This window comes from Rana temporaria, chromosome 6 (assembly GCF_905171775.1).
Source record: "Rana temporaria chromosome 6, aRanTem1.1, whole genome shotgun sequence".
Taxonomy (NCBI): Eukaryota; Metazoa; Chordata; class Amphibia; order Anura; family Ranidae; genus Rana; species Rana temporaria.
In genome coordinates, this window is record NC_053494.1 from 25,183,276 (window position 1) to 25,200,549 (window position 17,274).

The window sequence follows — 17,274 nt, forward strand, 5'->3', positions numbered from 1 at the left end:
AAGCTGAGCTGCATCTAAGTACAATGATCAGACCTAACCAATAGATCCTGCTTCCTGGTAGGCAGAGAGCACTCTGAGTTTTAGGCCTCTTTCAGACGAACGGCAGTTTTGCCGCAGCTAAAAGCATGTTTATGTTTTGCTGGAATTCAAGACTCCAGGCACAGCGGTCAGCTGCATTTGTACAGTGCTTTTAGCTGCATTTGCGTTTAGCCGTGGCACGATATTGAACGGGGATCTGACTTGGATCCCTACCAATACCAAGCACTGTGTCTAGTATGAATCTTGAGAAGGAACTCCACGCCAAATTTCAACTAAAAAACGGCATGGGTCCCCCCTACAGGAGCATACCAGGCCCTTGGGTCTGCTATGGATTTTAAGGAGACACCCCCTGCGCCGAAAAACCGGCGTGGGGGGTCCCCCCAAAATCCATACCAGACCCGTATCCGAGCAGCAGCCCGGCCGGTCAGGAAAGGGGTGGGGACGGGCGAGCGCCCCCTCCTCCTTAACCGTGCCAGGCCGCATGCCCTCAACATGGGGGGGTCGATGCTTTGGGGCAGGGGGGCGCCCTGTGGGCCCCCCACCCCAAAGCACCTGTCACCATGTTGATGAGGACAGGGCCTCTTCCCGACAACCCTGGCCATTGGTTGTCGGGGTCTGCGGGAGGGGAGCTTATCGGAATCCGGGAGCCCCCTTTAATAAGGGGGCCCCCAGATGCCAGCCCCCCACCCTAGGTGAATGAGTATGGGGTACATCGTACCCCTACCCATTCACCTGGCGGAAAAAAAATATGTAAAAAAAACATGACACAGGGTTATTAAAGTAATTTATTAGTCAGCTCCGGTGGCCCCCCCTCTCTTCTTTAGCTCTTTTACGAGGGGGGGCTGCTTCTTCGATGTCTTGTGGGGGGGTGGGGAATGTGCAGGTCTTCACCGCCGTCTGGTTCTCTTCCGCCGGGGGGGGGCGCTTTCTTCTTTAGCTCTTTTACAGCGGCCTCCTCCCGGTCTTCTCATTCGACATCTTTGGCGGGGGGGGGGGGGGGGTTGCAGGTCTTTACCGCCGTCTGGTTCTCTTCAGCCGGGGGGGCGCTTTCTTCTTTAGCTCTTTTACAGAGGCCCCCTCCCGGTCTTCTCATTCGACGTCTTCGGCGGGGGAAGTGCAGGTCTTCACCGCCGTCTGGTTCTCCGTATAGGCCTCTTATGACGTCACAGTCCCATCATGCTCCGGGCGCCCTCAGGCTTTTACATTGAGTATGCAGTGCAGGAGTTTTTCAGGCGTTATAGCAGTGCCTTTTTTTAGCGCTGTACCGCCTGAAAAACTCCTCAGTGTGAAAGGGGTCTAAGTGAGCTGCAAAGCAAGCTGTGTTTGCTGTAATGCATCTTTAGCTAATAATTAGTGCTTTGGAAATGGAATGATTGTATGTAGATAGTGAAAAATAAATATAAAACCTATCAAAATGTGTACAATTCCATTGATAATACTTGCAATATAGGGAAATCTAAACACCCCTGTTAAGGAAATTATAAGTGCTGTGTGAATATTCATTAGATATGCATTCTGAACTTACTGTGCATAAAACAAAAATGTGTTATTTTTGTAATAGTTATACAACCACTTGCTGCCCGCCCACCATCAAATGACAGAGGGACTGCGTGGCTCTCGTTCTGGGTGGACGTCATATGACGGCGCACAAGAACGGCTGCTCCCGTGCACCCACGGGGCTGCGCCATGTCCTAGCAACTCCTGATCCCTGTAAAGAGCCGCTGACGCGGCACTTCAACCATGTGATTGGCTGTGTCCAATCACGGCCTGTCACATTGAAATAGGGAAGTGCCGTAAATCGTCTCTCTCCTCGCCTCACACTGACAGAGTGCGTGTCGAAGAGAGGCGATCAGGGAGAACAGGTAAGGTAATCAGGGCACTGATGATCAGTGCCCTGATTACAGGAAAGCTGCAGCAGTGCCACCCATCAGTGCCCATGAGTACCCATCAGTGATACAAATCAGTGCCCATCATTGACACAAATCAATGTCCATTACTGGTGCCAGTCAGTGCCCTCGAGTGCAGCATAATAGTGCCGCCTCATCAGCGCACATCAGTGAAGGAGGAGAAAAATTACTTATTTACTGACAAACTAAGAAAAACTTAAAAAAAAAAAAAACAGCAGTGAGTACAGTGTTGCATGACTGCGCAATTGTCATTCAACGTGCGACAGCGCTGAAAGCTGAAAAATGGCCTGGGTAGGATGGGGGTTCGAGTGCCCAGTGTTGAAGCGGTTAAAGAAAAATTTCAGCCATGCATTTAAAAACATATTTTCTTTTATTACATGCCCACTTAATTTTTTTTTTGTTTCAGCAAGTGATATTAACAAAAATCTGTCTTTATACTAAGCTGACACACACGATTATTGTTGGAATTTGTCAGTCAAGACTGATAAAACGCATAGTACACTCCAACAGTCACTTTTCATTTCCTTAACATTGCACAAGGATGTTTGAACAAGGCCCTTTAAGAAACCTGTTTTGCTCATCGAAGTCCAGCTAAATGACCAAATTCTAGCAGCAGTGAGTATGCAGACCATAAGAGTTTTCCACTTTTCCCATCACAGCTCTATTTCATGAGTTCTATTCCATGGCTGAATAGTAAGAGTCATGCAAAATCACAACCGACAACTACATGAACACATCAGCACAATACTAACAAAATTGTATCATTAAGGTACAAGAGTGTACATTAGACCCAATACACACATACAGACTCCCTCCCTTTGAGTATGAGTCTCAGAATTAAGCTGTTAACAGTGACGATCTCATCTCTCCTACCCCCTCCTCCAGATTGTCTCTATAAAGAGAGGAGCAGGGTGCTCAGAGATAGAACTCCATACTCAGGCTGTGTGCAGGGAAGGGACTCCTGTGCCCTAATCCTCTTGCTTTCTGCATTTCTTCTTTTGGACCTTTGTGATCCACCTCTTCTCTACACTTTTCAAAGAGTCCTCAGCATTTTTCAAAAAAACTATTTAGCAGCTGACAGAGGGTCCATCTTTGAATGCTCCACTGAGACTTCTACAATATTTTTAAGCTGCTGCACAGGTATAGTATGGGCAGGCTAATAAGCACAGCTGGCTTTTGGTTTTTAGGCTCCCTACTTCTGGTGGCCCCCCAACCGGGAGACCTTTGGTACAAGCACTCTGCCAGTCCCAGGTACCACACTGTAGGCAGAGCATCTGGACTTCTCATTGGTGTTCGGCGCTCCCCTTACTTATGGCGCAGAGATGTTACAACTGACCAGCAGTGGGCAGGAGAGAGAGCAGGGGTAACATATGGACTGTGGAGGGGAGTAGGACCTGACCACCAGCTGTACTCTGACCCTGGAAAAAGGAGCATTTTGATGGAGAAACTCTACAGAAACCTAGAGGAGAGAAGTCTGGCTGATGGCGAGGAGGCAATTCAGGATAGCGAGAACCTAGAAGAAGCTGGATGGAACTTTAACAAAATTAAGCAAGAAAATAGAGATTTTGAAGAGCAGAGCTGGCACCCCAGAGACCGAGATATAGCGGAGAGAAGTTTACGAGAAAACAAGTTGATGATTATGGAACCAGCAAAGGAAGAATTGACAGGTCTAGAAGAACAAGGGTTGGCAGTAAAAGACCCAGCTCTTGTAAAGAAAAATGTAAAAGGAAACAACTTACTTTTTATGGAACCAAGAGAAGAAAAGAGGATGCCAGAAGAGACATGGCTGAATGATCAACCGGGGGAACAAGCTCAAAGCTTGGAAGGGGAACAGTGGGTGTTCACAGAGCCCATGAATGAAGCCAGGAGCTTTGATAGAGAGTCAAGGGGGCAACTGGAGTCTGGAGAAGACAAGGCACCCAACAATGAAGACATGTTGCCAATGTACATGAAAAAGTACCTACATGGAGACAACAGAGCATACCCCAAGTCATGGAGAAGACGCCTTCAAAGAAACATGCAGGTAAGACATCAGTTCAATGTAAATTCTGATTTAATTGTGCATAATGCTAATAACCCACAGCAGCCAATTATCAGTTATTGTTTCATCAATTGTAAACTAAAAAGAGACAAAACTTGGTTTCTATGGGTTATTGCACTTGGTATATTATATTTCTTAAAACGGTTTATGTGTTATAGAATGCAAATCGATATCATATACACAGGTTTGTATCATATAACAAATACAGGGGTGAGTTTTGCTAGATTTGATTAGATTGCGTATTTTGTATATCAGTGGTACAGTTACTTACAGACCTTCAAACTCAAACATTGAAGGGAAGCTGTAGTGTTTATATGTTTTGCAGATATATCCATCCAGTGATCAATCTAACATCCATCTCCAGCTTTAGGTAGACACCCCCCTTCTTCTGCACAATATAGAACTCAGGGCGAGTTTTACGGTGAAAGATGTATTTTATTTATTTTTACTTAAAATAAAAAAGTTAAAACTAAAATTGTAATAAAATCAATAATAAAAATAAATACAATTTATATAGTTTGAAACACCTGTTCTGAGATATATATATATATATATATATATATATATATATATATCCACTATACACAAACGCCACACAAACCCCAGTAGCCAGCTAGATCTAATATGTAAAAGAGGAACACAAGGGGGCGCCAGCTAGATGCAGCATCAATAGGTTTATTACGATTAAGAAGCCAAATTCAAACTCCCAAAAATATCAAATCAATGAGCTTATCTGCAGCCATGCCACATTGGATGAAAGCCCTCCACCAGACAGAAAACAGCAAGTTGTCAGTGTCAGCCTCATCAGCACACATCAATGAAGGAGAAAAATTACCTGTTTTAATTTTTTTATAACAAACTATAAAAACTGTTATTTTTTTTTTCAAAATTGCAGCCTCACTGTGCCCACCATTGCAGTGTCACTGTGCCCACCATTGCAGTCTCTCTGTGCCCGTGAATGCAGCCTCACTGTGCCCACCATTGCAGCCTCACTTTTCCCATGAATGCAGCCTCACTTTGCCCATGAATGCAGCCTCACTGTGCCCACCTGTAAAGCCTCACTGTGCCCATGAATGCAGCATCACTTTGTCCACCATTGCAGCCTCACTGTGCCCGTGAATGCAGCCTCACTGTGCCCACCATTGCGCCCTCACTGTGCCCACCATTGCGCCCTCACTGTGCCCACCATTACATCCTCACTGTGCCCACGAATGCAGTCTCACCATCGCCTGGTAACATACACACAGAGGGCATCTCCTCCTGTGTATCACAAAGCTGGCTAGGTCTGTGATTGGCGGCTGTGCTACAACAATGTCCCACCCCCCTAGACCAGCTCATGTGATAGGCGGAACACTGATTCGATCTACTATCACACAAGCCGGTCTAGGAGGGCGGGATCTTGTTACAGCGCGGCTGCCGAACACAGGCCCAGCCAGCTCCGTCATACATAGGAGGAAGAGGAGGGAGGGAGGGGAGCCCTGCAGCCGCAACTCAAAGTTGCCCCAGGGCAGGCGGCATACCAGAAAACCTTCCGGTATTCCAGTAGGCCAGTCCGATCCTGGTTGTGGATGGCTTTGTAAGTTGCTGTTAGAATTTTGAATTTAATTTGTTGGGTGAGTGGAAGCCAGTGGAGGGATTAATAGAGAGGGGAGCGGTTGGTAAGGTGGCTAAGCCTGACAGCAGCATTCATGATGGAGTAAAGGGGGGGTAGTAAAGGTAATCCTTTGAGGAGGGAGTTGCAGTAGTTGAGGTGGGGATGATCAGGGAGTGAACTAGGAGCTTTGTGGTGTCATTGGTTAGGAAGGGGCGTATTTTGGAGATGTCGCAGAGGTTGAGGCGGCATTATTTGGAAAGTGTTTGGACGCGGGGCCAAAAGGATAGTTCCAGGATTACACCTAGAACCTTGGCGTGTGGGGATGGGCTGATTGTAGTGCCATTAATCTTGACCGAGAAATCGGGAGAAGAGGCATGTGGAGTAGTGAGGGGGCAAGCTTGTCTAGGGAGGATGACAGTGAAGTGTTGTAAACTGAAGTTGCTAAGTTGGGGCAGGACAGGGATGAGATTTTGTTGTGGTCAGTAACATAGTAGAGAAGTTAAGGGTTGAGGTGGCAAAGGTTTCTATGGGTAACTGTTAGGTGGTTGGAGGGAGAGGAGGAGGGAGAGGGGGTGGAAGAGAGGGAGAGAGTGAAACTAATAAGGTAGTGGTCAGAGAGAGGGAAAGGATAGTTGGAGAGGATGCAAGGAGTTCCCGTCAGATAATGTAGAAGCATGTATCTATTGCTTCAGGTCAAAGGAGGAGGTTAGACTGAGAAGTTTGGAAGTAGCATGAGTGTTATGCGTGTTATCCTATGCTAAACGCTCTAGTCCAGTCACGTGATTGGCTCACAGTGACAGTGACATGGGTGATGTCACTCATAGGCTTCCTATGGGAGACCTGTAGCTGGCTGTCCCTTCTCTCCACTGAAGCCTGCACTGTCTGCAGTCCTTAGATATATAGGCCATCAGTCAAACCATTGAGAACTGTGGGGGACACAGGAGAATGACTCGCCTGGAATAGTTTGTTTCCCAGTGGACATCGAGGGGATGATTTCTCAGGATGGAAGCAGTGTTTTGGGACACGGTTGATGACTGGTGGGGTAAATCATTAAACAGCAGGAGATGTGGAGGAAGATACACAGAATAAATGAAGCAGGACAATCCTTGCCATACAGATCTCCGGGTACAGCTTCCTCCCCAGAACAGTGAGCAGCACACTAGTGACTCCACAAAACCTCACACCAAATCTTCTCAAATCAGGAGTCAGAGGCAGCAGTGCCTTAGATCTCACACTACAGATATGTAGCTATGAGTCCATAGGCAAAAAAAGTACATTATTATGTTTTAGAAGAAATCAAGACAAAAAGGTAAATATTTCAGGATTCTGCTTGGGCACAAATAACATTTCTAGATGTTCCCTAGAGAATAGAAAATCTGCATTTTTTACTTTGGTTTCACTTCAAAGCTGATCTCCAGGTTTACTGTCCCGTCAATTAGTTTGTCTGGCATCAAGCTGACTTAAATTAACTATTTTCTACACCAACATGTGTACCTGCTGGCCGTACTGTATAAACTGTATGGCCCGGATTCACATACCTCGGCGCATCTTTAGTCGGGCGTAGCGTATAGAATATAGGCTACGCCGACGCTGCGCAGAGCGGCGAGCACAGTATTCACAAAGGAAATGCTCCCAACGTTGCGCCGGCGTAACGTAAATTCCTAGGCGCAAGCCGGCCTAATTCAAAGTAGGTGGAAGTGGGCGTGATCCATTTAAATGAACCATGACCCCATGCAAATGATGGGCCGAATGGCGCATGCGCCGTCCCGTGGACGCTTCCCAATGCGCATGATCAGAATCACGTCGGAACGAACGCCTAAGATACTTTGAATCACTGCTTACAACGTGAACGGAACCTACGCCCAGCCCTATTCACATACTATGTAAACGACGTAAAATACGACGGCTGTGTTCCCTGGTGTATTGATGCTGCTGACTTACACCTGCTTTATGAGGCATAACTTTACGCCGGACGTACGACTTACGTAAACCGCGTATATTACTGCGACGGCCGCAAGCACATTCGTGAATCGGCGTATCTCAGTCATTTGCATATTCAAAGCGTAAATCAATGGGAGCGCCCCTTGCGGCCAGCGTAAATATGCGCCCACGATACGATGGCGTAGGTCGGATGAAGCCTAATTTCAGGCGTATCTTGCTTTCAAAGGCAGGCGCATCTGTGCACTTACGCGGCGTATCTCGAGATACGTCGGTGTAAGTGATACGTGAATCTGGGCCTATGTTTTCTCAGCTACATACAGAATACAGCCACCTTGTGTCATGGCAGATAGAATAAAATAGAATAGAATAGAACTTCCCATCTCACAAAATTTGAGTCGGGAGGAGCGCCTCCCATTTTTATTCAAAGGCAGCTTTGTAAACAAAGCTTCCCGTAATTGGTTGAAGTGGACAGATGAAGTCATGATTTTCTACTCAGCCAATCAGAGGAAGCTTTGTATTCATAGCTGAGGCTACACACAGTTTATTTATACAGAGCACCCGGTGGGCGCACTTGTTAATTTAGAGAATAGTTCACTTGGGCCAGCTTGGCCTAAATAATCTAATAAACCTTGGAGCTCAGCTTTCATGAGATCTCAGCACCATTTAGGACCTCATGCACACTGTTAATACAGAGATTTTTCAGCTCCACAGACACACATGGGAATAGTTCATACTGCTTCTCTGAGAATTTTTCTGTGCATTGGTTGCATGATTATGGGACTCTAGATACAGTTTGAACTGCTTTTCAATTTATTGTAATTTCCAACAATTACCATTACGTATATTATATGTGCATTTTTGATGGTAGGTGCCCAGCTACAGGGGAGAGTGGTGACAGATAATTTAGTCATTAACCCTTTCTGAGATGAAATATTCAGAAAATAAAACCTTTCTTTCTATACCTGAACATTTTAGTAGAATTTGGGTTATTTACAATTATATCATACACAGGGTGCTGAAGCGTTTGGTTTACTGAAGATTCAACATGCTAATGACTCTTTTAAATACAACCTGTTTCCATTCATACATTATTTTAGACTTATTGTTGTCATGACTGGGTCTCTATGCAGGCATAGTGAGAGGGGCCTTCAGGGTGCTGTACATAGTTTACTGAAAACATTGCAGCAACCTTCTCCAGTACTCCTGTCAAGAACCTCCAGTCCTGATGCAATCAGTGGGTTGGCTCTTCGACAGAGTTATGCATATATCAAAATGCCTTAAAGCAGAGTTCCAACCAAAAGCGGAACCTCCGCTTATTTGCTTCCTCCCTCCCACCGGTGCCACATTTGGCACCTCAAAAGTTCAGCCCCCCTCCTCCTTCCTCCTCTGCCGGTCCAATTATGCCCAGTAGGGATCCGGCCGTGAAGACGAAAGTTTTCACTGCCAGTTTCCCTTAGTGGAGATGATGGCGGCAGCACCCGACAGCCGATCCAAAAATCGTCCGGAGTGCCGACATCGCGGGTTCCCTGGACAGGGAAGTGTCCATATAGTAAAAGTCAGCAGCTACAGAATTTGTAGCTGCTGACTTAATTTTTATTTCCCCAGGCGGAACTCCTCTTTAACCACTTTAGCCCAGAAGGATTTGACCCCCCTTCCCGACCAGGCCATTTTTTGCGAAACGGCACTGCCGTTCAACTGACAATTGCGCGGTTGTGCAACGTTGTACCCAAACAAAATGTATTTATTTTTCCCCAAAATTACAGCTTTCTTTTGGTGGTATTTGATCACCTCTGCAGTTCTTATTTTTGAGCTATAAACAAAAAAAGAGCGACAATTTTGAAAAAAACACAATATTTTGTACTTTTTGCTATAATAAATATCACAATTTTTTTTTAAAAAACAAACAAATTTCTTCATTGGTTTAGGCCGATGTATATTCTTCTACATATTTTTGGTAAAAAAAAAAAATCACAATAATAAGCGTATATTGATCGGTTTGTGCAAAAGTTATAGCATCTACAAAATAGGTGATGGATTTATGTAATTTTTAATACTACTATTTTTTTTACTAGTGATGGCGGCGATCTGCTTTTTATTAGGACTGCGACATTGCAGCAAACAGATCGGACGCTTTTCACACTATTTTAGGACCATTGACATTTATACACCCTCTGTCACCCTGCCCCAGCCAGGCACATTCTTGTCACTTACACAGAAACATAAAGCAGTCCTTGCACTTTTTTTTTTGTTTGTTTTTATTGAGGGATATTAAACTTGGATAGGGATGGGGACCTATGAGATGCCCAAGTGATCAGAACATTGCAAAATGGGACTTGTCGGGGACGTATCGGCCTAAACTGAGGGAAAAAAAATAAATTTATACATTTTTTGGTGATATTTATTATAGAAAAAAGTTAAAAATACTGAATTTCTTTCAAAATTGTCACTCTATTTTTGTTTATAGCGCAAAAAATAAAACCCGCCCAGGTGATCAAATACCACCAAAAGAAAGCTCTATTTGTGGGGAAAAAAGGACATCAATTTTGTTTGGGAGCCACGTCGCACGACTGCACAATTGTCAGTTAAAGCGACGCAGTGCAGAATCGCAAAAAGTGGCCCGGTCTTTGACCAGCAAAAATGGTCCGGGGCTTAGGTGGTTAAAACACATTCTTACACTTCAACCTCTTTTTCTTTAGGTTTGAGAGGAGCTTTTTTGGGATATGGTAGTTTAAAGTGTAAAACTTTTTAGATGTCCACAGATACAGTTGTGCTCATAAGTTTACATACCCTGGCAGAATTTATGATTTCTTGGCCATTTTTCAGAGAATATAAATGATAACATAAAAACTTTACATTCACTCATGGTTAGTGTTTGGCTGAAGCCATTTATTATCAATTAACTGTGTTTACTCTTTTTAAATCATAATCACAACAGAAACTACCAAAATGACCCTGATCAAAAGTTTACATACCCCAGTTCTTAATACCATGTATTGCCCCCTTTAACATCAATGATAGCTTGAAGTCTTTTGTGGATGAGGCTCTTTATCTTCTCAGATGGTAAAGCTGGCCATTCCTCTTGGCAAAAAGCCTCCAGTTCCTGAAAATTCTTGGGCTGTCTTGCACGAGTGGCTCAATGATATTGAGGTCAGCTGACTGAAGCCCCATACACACTATCAGTTTTCCTGCAGGCTTTTCTCTTCAGGTTTACCAAAACCATAATATGAGGTCAAAACTTAAGAGTTTTCAATTCGTATGCAATTAGGCAGGCCCTTGCACTACATGGTTTTGGTAAACCTGAAGAGAAAAACCTGCAGGAACTGATAGTGTGTATGGGACTTGAGATGGCCACTCCAGAACCTTCACTTTATTCTGCTGTAGCCAATGACCGGTCCACTTGGCCTTCTGTTTTGGATCAGTGTCATTTTGGAATGTCCAAGTACGTCCCATGCTCAGCTTTTGGGCTGATCAATGCAAATGTTCCTCCAATATTTTATAACATACTGCATTCATCTTGCCATCAATTTTGACCAGATTTCCTGTGCCTTTGTAGCTCACATATCCCCAAACATCAGCTATCCACCTTCGTACCTTTCATCATAGGCCTTGTTGACTCCTCTTCAAATGTAGTGTAAAAGCTCAATTTTGGTCTCATCACTCCAATTTACTTTGTGCCAGAAGGTTTGAGGCTTGTCTCTGTGCTGTTTAGCGTATTGTAAGAGGGATACTTTGTGGCATTTGCGTAATAATGTTTTTCTTCTGGCGACTCGACCATGCAGCTCATCTTTCTTCAAGTGTGTCCTTATTGTGCATCTTGAAACAGCCACACCACATGTTTTCAGAGAGTCCTGTATTTCACCTGAAGTTATTTGTGGGTTTTTCTTTGCATCCCGAACAATTTTCCTGGCAGTTGTGGCTTAAATTTTAGTTGGTCTAACTGACCGTGGTTTGGTTTCAACAGGACCCCTCATTTTCCATTTCCTGATTAAAGTTTGAACACTGCTGATTGGCATTCTAAATTCCTTGGATATCTTTATATATCCCTTTGCTGTTTTATACAGTTCCAACTACCTTTTTCCACAGATCCTTTGACAATTACTTTGCTTTCCCCATGACTCAGAATCCAGAAACGTCAGTGCAGCACTGGATGAAAGATGCAAGGGTCTGTCAGGAGTCCAGAAACTCATTGACCTTTTATACACACACACTAATTACAAGCAAACAGATCACAGGTGAGGATGGTTACCTTTAATAGCCATTCAAACCCCTTTGGTGTCAACGTGTGTGAATTTTATCAGGCCAAAATCACCAGGGTATGTAAACTTTTGATCAGGGTCATTTGGTAGTTTCTGTTGTCATTATGATAAAAAAAAAAAAAAAAACACAGTTGATTGATTAAAAAAAAGGCTTCAGCTAAACACTAGCCATGAGTGAATGAAAAGTTTTTGTGTTATCATTCATATTCTCTGAAAAATGGCCAAGAAATCATAAATTCTGCCAGGGTATGTAAACTTATAAGCAGAACTGTAAATTGAGAGTGAAGGAAGACATACCCATGAAGACTAGACATGTGCGTTTTTATTTAAAATCTAAATTCGGGCAAACTTTTCGGTATTCTGATGTATCCAAATTTCCGAATCACAATAGCAACAAATTTAAACATATCTGAAATAAATAACAAAATTAATTATTTAAATTCAAAAATGTATTTGAAAATGAATTAGAAATGGAAACATATTGCAATAAATACCGTAAGGTATAAAAATGAAATAAGATCATGAATCCCTAGTCTGCTTTATAAAATATAAAAAAAAATTAATAGAAAAGGATAGAAAAGTATTGCATAGAATAAAATAGAATAGTAAATAAAGGGAAAAAAAGAAAAGAATAAAACAGAATAGAAGAGAAAATAAAAGAATATAATAGAAAATATAGCAATAGAATAGAACAAAATAGAAAATAATAGAATATAAAATAAAAACTCTAGAATAGAGTAGAATGGATTAGAAAAAAATTGAAAAGAAAGAAAAATATACAAAAGATTAGAATAGAATAAAATAGAACAAATATAGCCGGTCCCGAAATTTTAATTCTGAAAGGCGGTTATATTCATTCTATTCCTTTCTATTTTGTTCTGTTTTTCTATTCCTTTATTTTCCATTCTATTCTATTTTTAAAAATTTCTAGTCTGTTTTGTTACATTCTATAAACCAGTCTAAGTAAGAATCATTTCACTTTCATATTTTTTGCAATATGTTTTCACTTTGAATTCAAATTAATTTTCAAAATGGAATTAACTTTGAATCGATTTGAAAATAACGAATATAAAACAGTTATCCGAATATATGAAACTAATTCTAAAAACAAATCATTCTAACACAACGAATATGAAAAGTGAAATTATTAACAAATCTGAAATTAAACACATTTTCCCGTCATGCACATCTCTAGTAGAGACAATAATAGAAAACAGACAGAGGTGCCATATCTATTTGTCATTGTGACCACTGTACCTTATTAAACCGAATGAGGTAAAGAAAATTGTTTTGCCTTTGGATATGCTTTAAAGGGGTCTCCTGAGGTGAACACCCGTGCGGGTTGCGCTCCCGAGTTCTGCTTCTTTGTTCATTCACACAGAATGCAGGACTCGGCCCGCGTCATTGGATTTGATTGACGGCAGCGGGAGCCAATGGATGCGCTGCTAACAATCTATCCAATCAAGAGCAGAGACAACAGGCAGAAAGGTAGAGCGTGTCTCCGCCGTGGGGACGAACGGGCTCAGGTCAGTAAAACAGGAGGGCTTGGGGGCCGGTCAGTGTCAGACGTTTTTTCACCATAATGCATAAAAAAATTGAGAGTTTACAACCCATATAAGTTGTTTTACTATTGCTGAGATCTAATAACAATTTTGTGCTTGCTAAGTTTATGTCATCTGTAACACATCTCTTTTCCCTTCAGCTGTTTTATCCCAGGTCGAAGGCTTCAGAATGGATTAATTGTGAAGGCCTGGCATGGACATCACACAAGATCCTATGCAGAGCCAGCTTTCACTCACACTCGTGGTCCCTTCCAAGAAGACAAAGTTCCAATCCTGAGGACCCCACCACTCCTCTCTGAACCCCTAAAAGAGGCTCTACTCAGACTGCTAGTGACTGATGTGCATCTGGATTGATCACTGTGGGTGGAACACTGGACATGCTCAGGGCATGGGTAGCTCCACTCAAAACTGATAACTATGATGAATGGGCACCAGTGTGCTTAAAATATATTTAAATCTCAACGTTTCTTTTCCAATTTTTGGTAAAGTAGGTGAGGGTTAAAACCAGTCAGGTTTTTTGCCTCCTGTGTCCTGTGGACTTTACAGGAAGTGAGGAGATATCTTTCCAATTTGAGGAAGATCCTATTTAAGACCGTTTCCATGGTAACAAATGTCCCCATTTGAAAAATTACCCTTAATTCCTGTTTTGTTGGCAATGCAACAATTTGGACTTAATCTCAGCTTTATTCCCAATGACACTGGTGATCAGGGCAATTAGAGAGAAAGAATCTTCCTCATGGGGACACAGACGGCAATAAAAACCTGAGAGTGGCACTAACCCCTCACCACTCTATTCTGATCAAAAAAAAAATGTAGTCTATGATTTAGGATCAACCTTCCTCCTAATACTCAGATCACCTTATAATGATGTTAAATCTCCCAAATAAATGATTTGTGCCATGCTTATGTATATAAATTTGTAAAATGTTTAACAATAAATACTTATCATGCATTATAATCTTCCTAACAAAAATAACTTTTTATATCATACACTTCTGTGAAATACATTTTAAATGCGGCAAAAATATAAAAAAATAAAATTAAATCCACAATAAATCCTGCAGTTGTGAAAAAACAAATCTAATAAATGTGAATTTGAGAATCAATGCAACAAACAAGATCTTCAACTCTTCATGTGCAGCAAAAAAAAATCCCAATGTGACGTTCACTTTCTCCTGTGGACACACTATAACCTTAGGGGTGGACCTTTAACCTCTTGGGGTGGGCCTTGGCGCCAAGCGGCTGTATATTTGCATGCAATAGTGCAAATAGAGCTGTGCCCCCGACACAAAGCTTTCTGATCATGTGACCACAGTGATTAGCTGTGATTGACCATAAGCCCCGCCTCCTGGTATTCTAAACCCCTTAAAGGGCTGGTAGGTGACGGCTCTAAGGGGTTAAGGTATAATGTTTAATTGTGGCATTTTCCCTTCAAGATGGGAATAACTATTTGCAGATGTCACTGTCTTAGGCCCAATTCACACCTGCAAGACTTTTTCTTGGGCGTTTGTTGAGTGACAGCACAGGGCAACCCATTCACTTGAATGGGATGCCCTACCTGCGACAAAAATGCCAAAAGTAGCTTCTGCAAGTTTTTGCAGTAAGCCTCATGCGACTGCTGCCCGCGTTTGGGGGTACCATTAAAAATTAATAACACCACAAGAATGATGCAATTTTTTCATTCGTTTCCAGTAATGCAACCAAAAACTCAACTCAAAAACTTTTCTGGGCACATTCCAGGAACAGGAAGGTGTGAATGAACCCATTTGGATCTTTTCTTTTCCAGAACAAGAACTCAAAACGAAACAAAGAAACTACATAGTGTTCAACAAAACCATTTTATTAGAAACAAACTTTGCACTCACATATTGCAGTAATAAATATGCCTATACTTTAAGCACACCCGTCTGTTCCCAACAACCCTGCAGGGCTTCAGCATTTAGGCATGTTAGCTGAAGTGAACCACAATCTGTACTCAAGCTTTCATAGGTTCAAGAGGTGGTGTTTAACTACAATTTCAGTTTGCAATAGAGCTCTGGTTGGCAAGTCAGAATGTTATGTACAGCATTGTGCATCACAACATCTTATGGCCTCTGGTCATCCAGTGATCAGTTTTGGCTTTTATGTATTATTAAATTCATGTGTAAGAATATTACAAATCAAGATGTATAACAGAAGGGCCAGTAATCTTAAAATACAAACTGCAATACTTAAAAAGGTATTACCGGTAGTCCCCGAGTTACAAACATCCGACTTACGAATGGAGGGGGACAACAGGAAGTAAGAGGAAATCTACCCCTAGGAAGGGAAATTCACTCCTGTTACGCTCCGTACACACGATTGGAAATTCCATCGGAAAAGCCTTGGATGTTTTTTCCGACGGAATTCCGCTCAAGCTTGGCTTGCATACACACAGTCACACAAAAGTACTACAACACTACGACAAGCTGAGAAAATGAAGTTCAATGCTTCCGAGCATGTGTCGAGTTGTTTCCGAGCATGTGTCGAGTTGTTTCCGAGCATGTGTCGATTTTTTTCCGAACATGCGTCGGAATTTTGCACGTCAGAATTGCTACAGACGATCGGATTTTCCGATAGGAATTTTTTACTCTCAATCTTTTGCTGGCAGAAATTCCGCCAGCAAAAGTCTGATGGAGCATACACACGGTCTGATTTTCCGTTCAAAAGCTCACATCGGACTTTTGCTGTCAGAATTTCCGATCGTGTGTACACGAGTCATGGGAAAAAGGTGTCTCCAGTGAAGCTTTATTACCAATACAAAGTATTGACTCAGGGTGGCTGAATACAAATGCATTCCACACTTTTCACATATTTATTTGTAAAACATTTTGAAAACCATTTATCATTTTTCTTCCACTTCACAATTATGTGCCACTTTGTGTTGGTCTATCACATAAAATCCCAATAAAATACATTTACATTTTTGGTTGTAACATGACAAAATGTGGAAAATTTCAAGAGTTATGAATACTTTTTCAAGGCACTGTACATGTATTTAATTACCATCTGAGTTTTTTTAAACATTGTTTCAAAGCAAATTCTAGTGCGCCCGGGCCGGGACAGGACAGGTGCAGCCCTGTTGCAAGCAGTCTCAATTTTAATGGCAGGCTGCGGCTGGACGGGGCTGAATGTTTTATTGAGTGATACTAGCATTTCCAAAAAGAAATAAAAAATTGAGAACACCTTGGAGCATCTACTTTCCAAAAATTGGTAATTTTGGGGGTTCTTGTACTGTCCTGGCATGTTTTAGCACAGAATGCAAGGGAAACTAACATTCTGTGGTTATTAAATGCCATCAAAAGATAGCTCTGTCTCAAAAATAATTTGGTACAGTAATCAATGATGGAGTATTTGTCAGTCAGACTATCACAGCACTGAGGGAATTTTCTAGAAAAAACTAATTTTTTTAAATTAACAACTTTGAAGAAGCAATCTAAGGGTCAGTGCCCATGAATGTCCATCTGCAGCCTGATTAATTAAATTAAAGAGTAAACATTTTACTACATGATGGAGATTGTGCTGCTTAGTGTGGTTAAAGGAGAATTGCAATAAAGGATACATTCACCAAAAAACATATGTATTGTCAGGTTAGGTGTATTTGCGGTTTCTTTTTAGTGTTTGAGTATTCTTGCAGCTTTGAAAAACATTCTGAGCACGGATGAGTCTGTTCTCTGGATTGCACTGAGGCTGGATATTATCTGACACGGATACATTAGCGAGATCAGTAAGCTGAACATGCACTAGTAAATAAAAATAATATAAATACAGATGAAAGCCAAAGCCGATCAGGCACTTTTGTACATTAGCATAGAGGTATGAGTACAAGCGACTCTCACACACATACCTCACATACCTCAGAGGGGGATGAGCACCCGCCGGAAAAATCACCGAGCCGTCATCTCCTCTCACTTGG

At 42.1% G+C, this 17,274-nt stretch overlaps 1 protein-coding gene across 1 annotated transcript; it reads left to right on the top strand.

The window, feature by feature from the left end:
* The first annotated feature begins 2,881 nt into the window (after positions 1 to 2,881).
* On the top strand, positions 2,882 to 14,295 carry NPW (neuropeptide W). Its single transcript, XM_040356479.1, has 2 exons — positions 2,882 to 3,969; positions 13,481 to 14,295. Exons 1-2 carry the CDS (start codon positions 3,094 to 3,096, stop codon positions 13,637 to 13,639), a joined length of 1,035 nt encoding a protein of 344 aa, XP_040212413.1. The 5' UTR covers positions 2,882 to 3,093; the 3' UTR covers positions 13,640 to 14,295.
* Positions 14,296 to 17,274: the final 2,979 nt, after the last annotated feature.

Bases quoted from the DNA above. Each gene is read 5' to 3' on its own strand.
- NPW (XM_040356479.1), top strand. From the start codon at position 3,094: ATGGGCAGGCTAATAAGCACAGCTGGCTTTTGGTTTTTAGGCTCCCTA. The intron at 3,970-13,480 runs GTAAGACATCAG...TTTTCCCTTCAG, and splicing joins GCCTTCAAAGAAACATGCAG to CTGTTTTATCCCAGGTCGAA.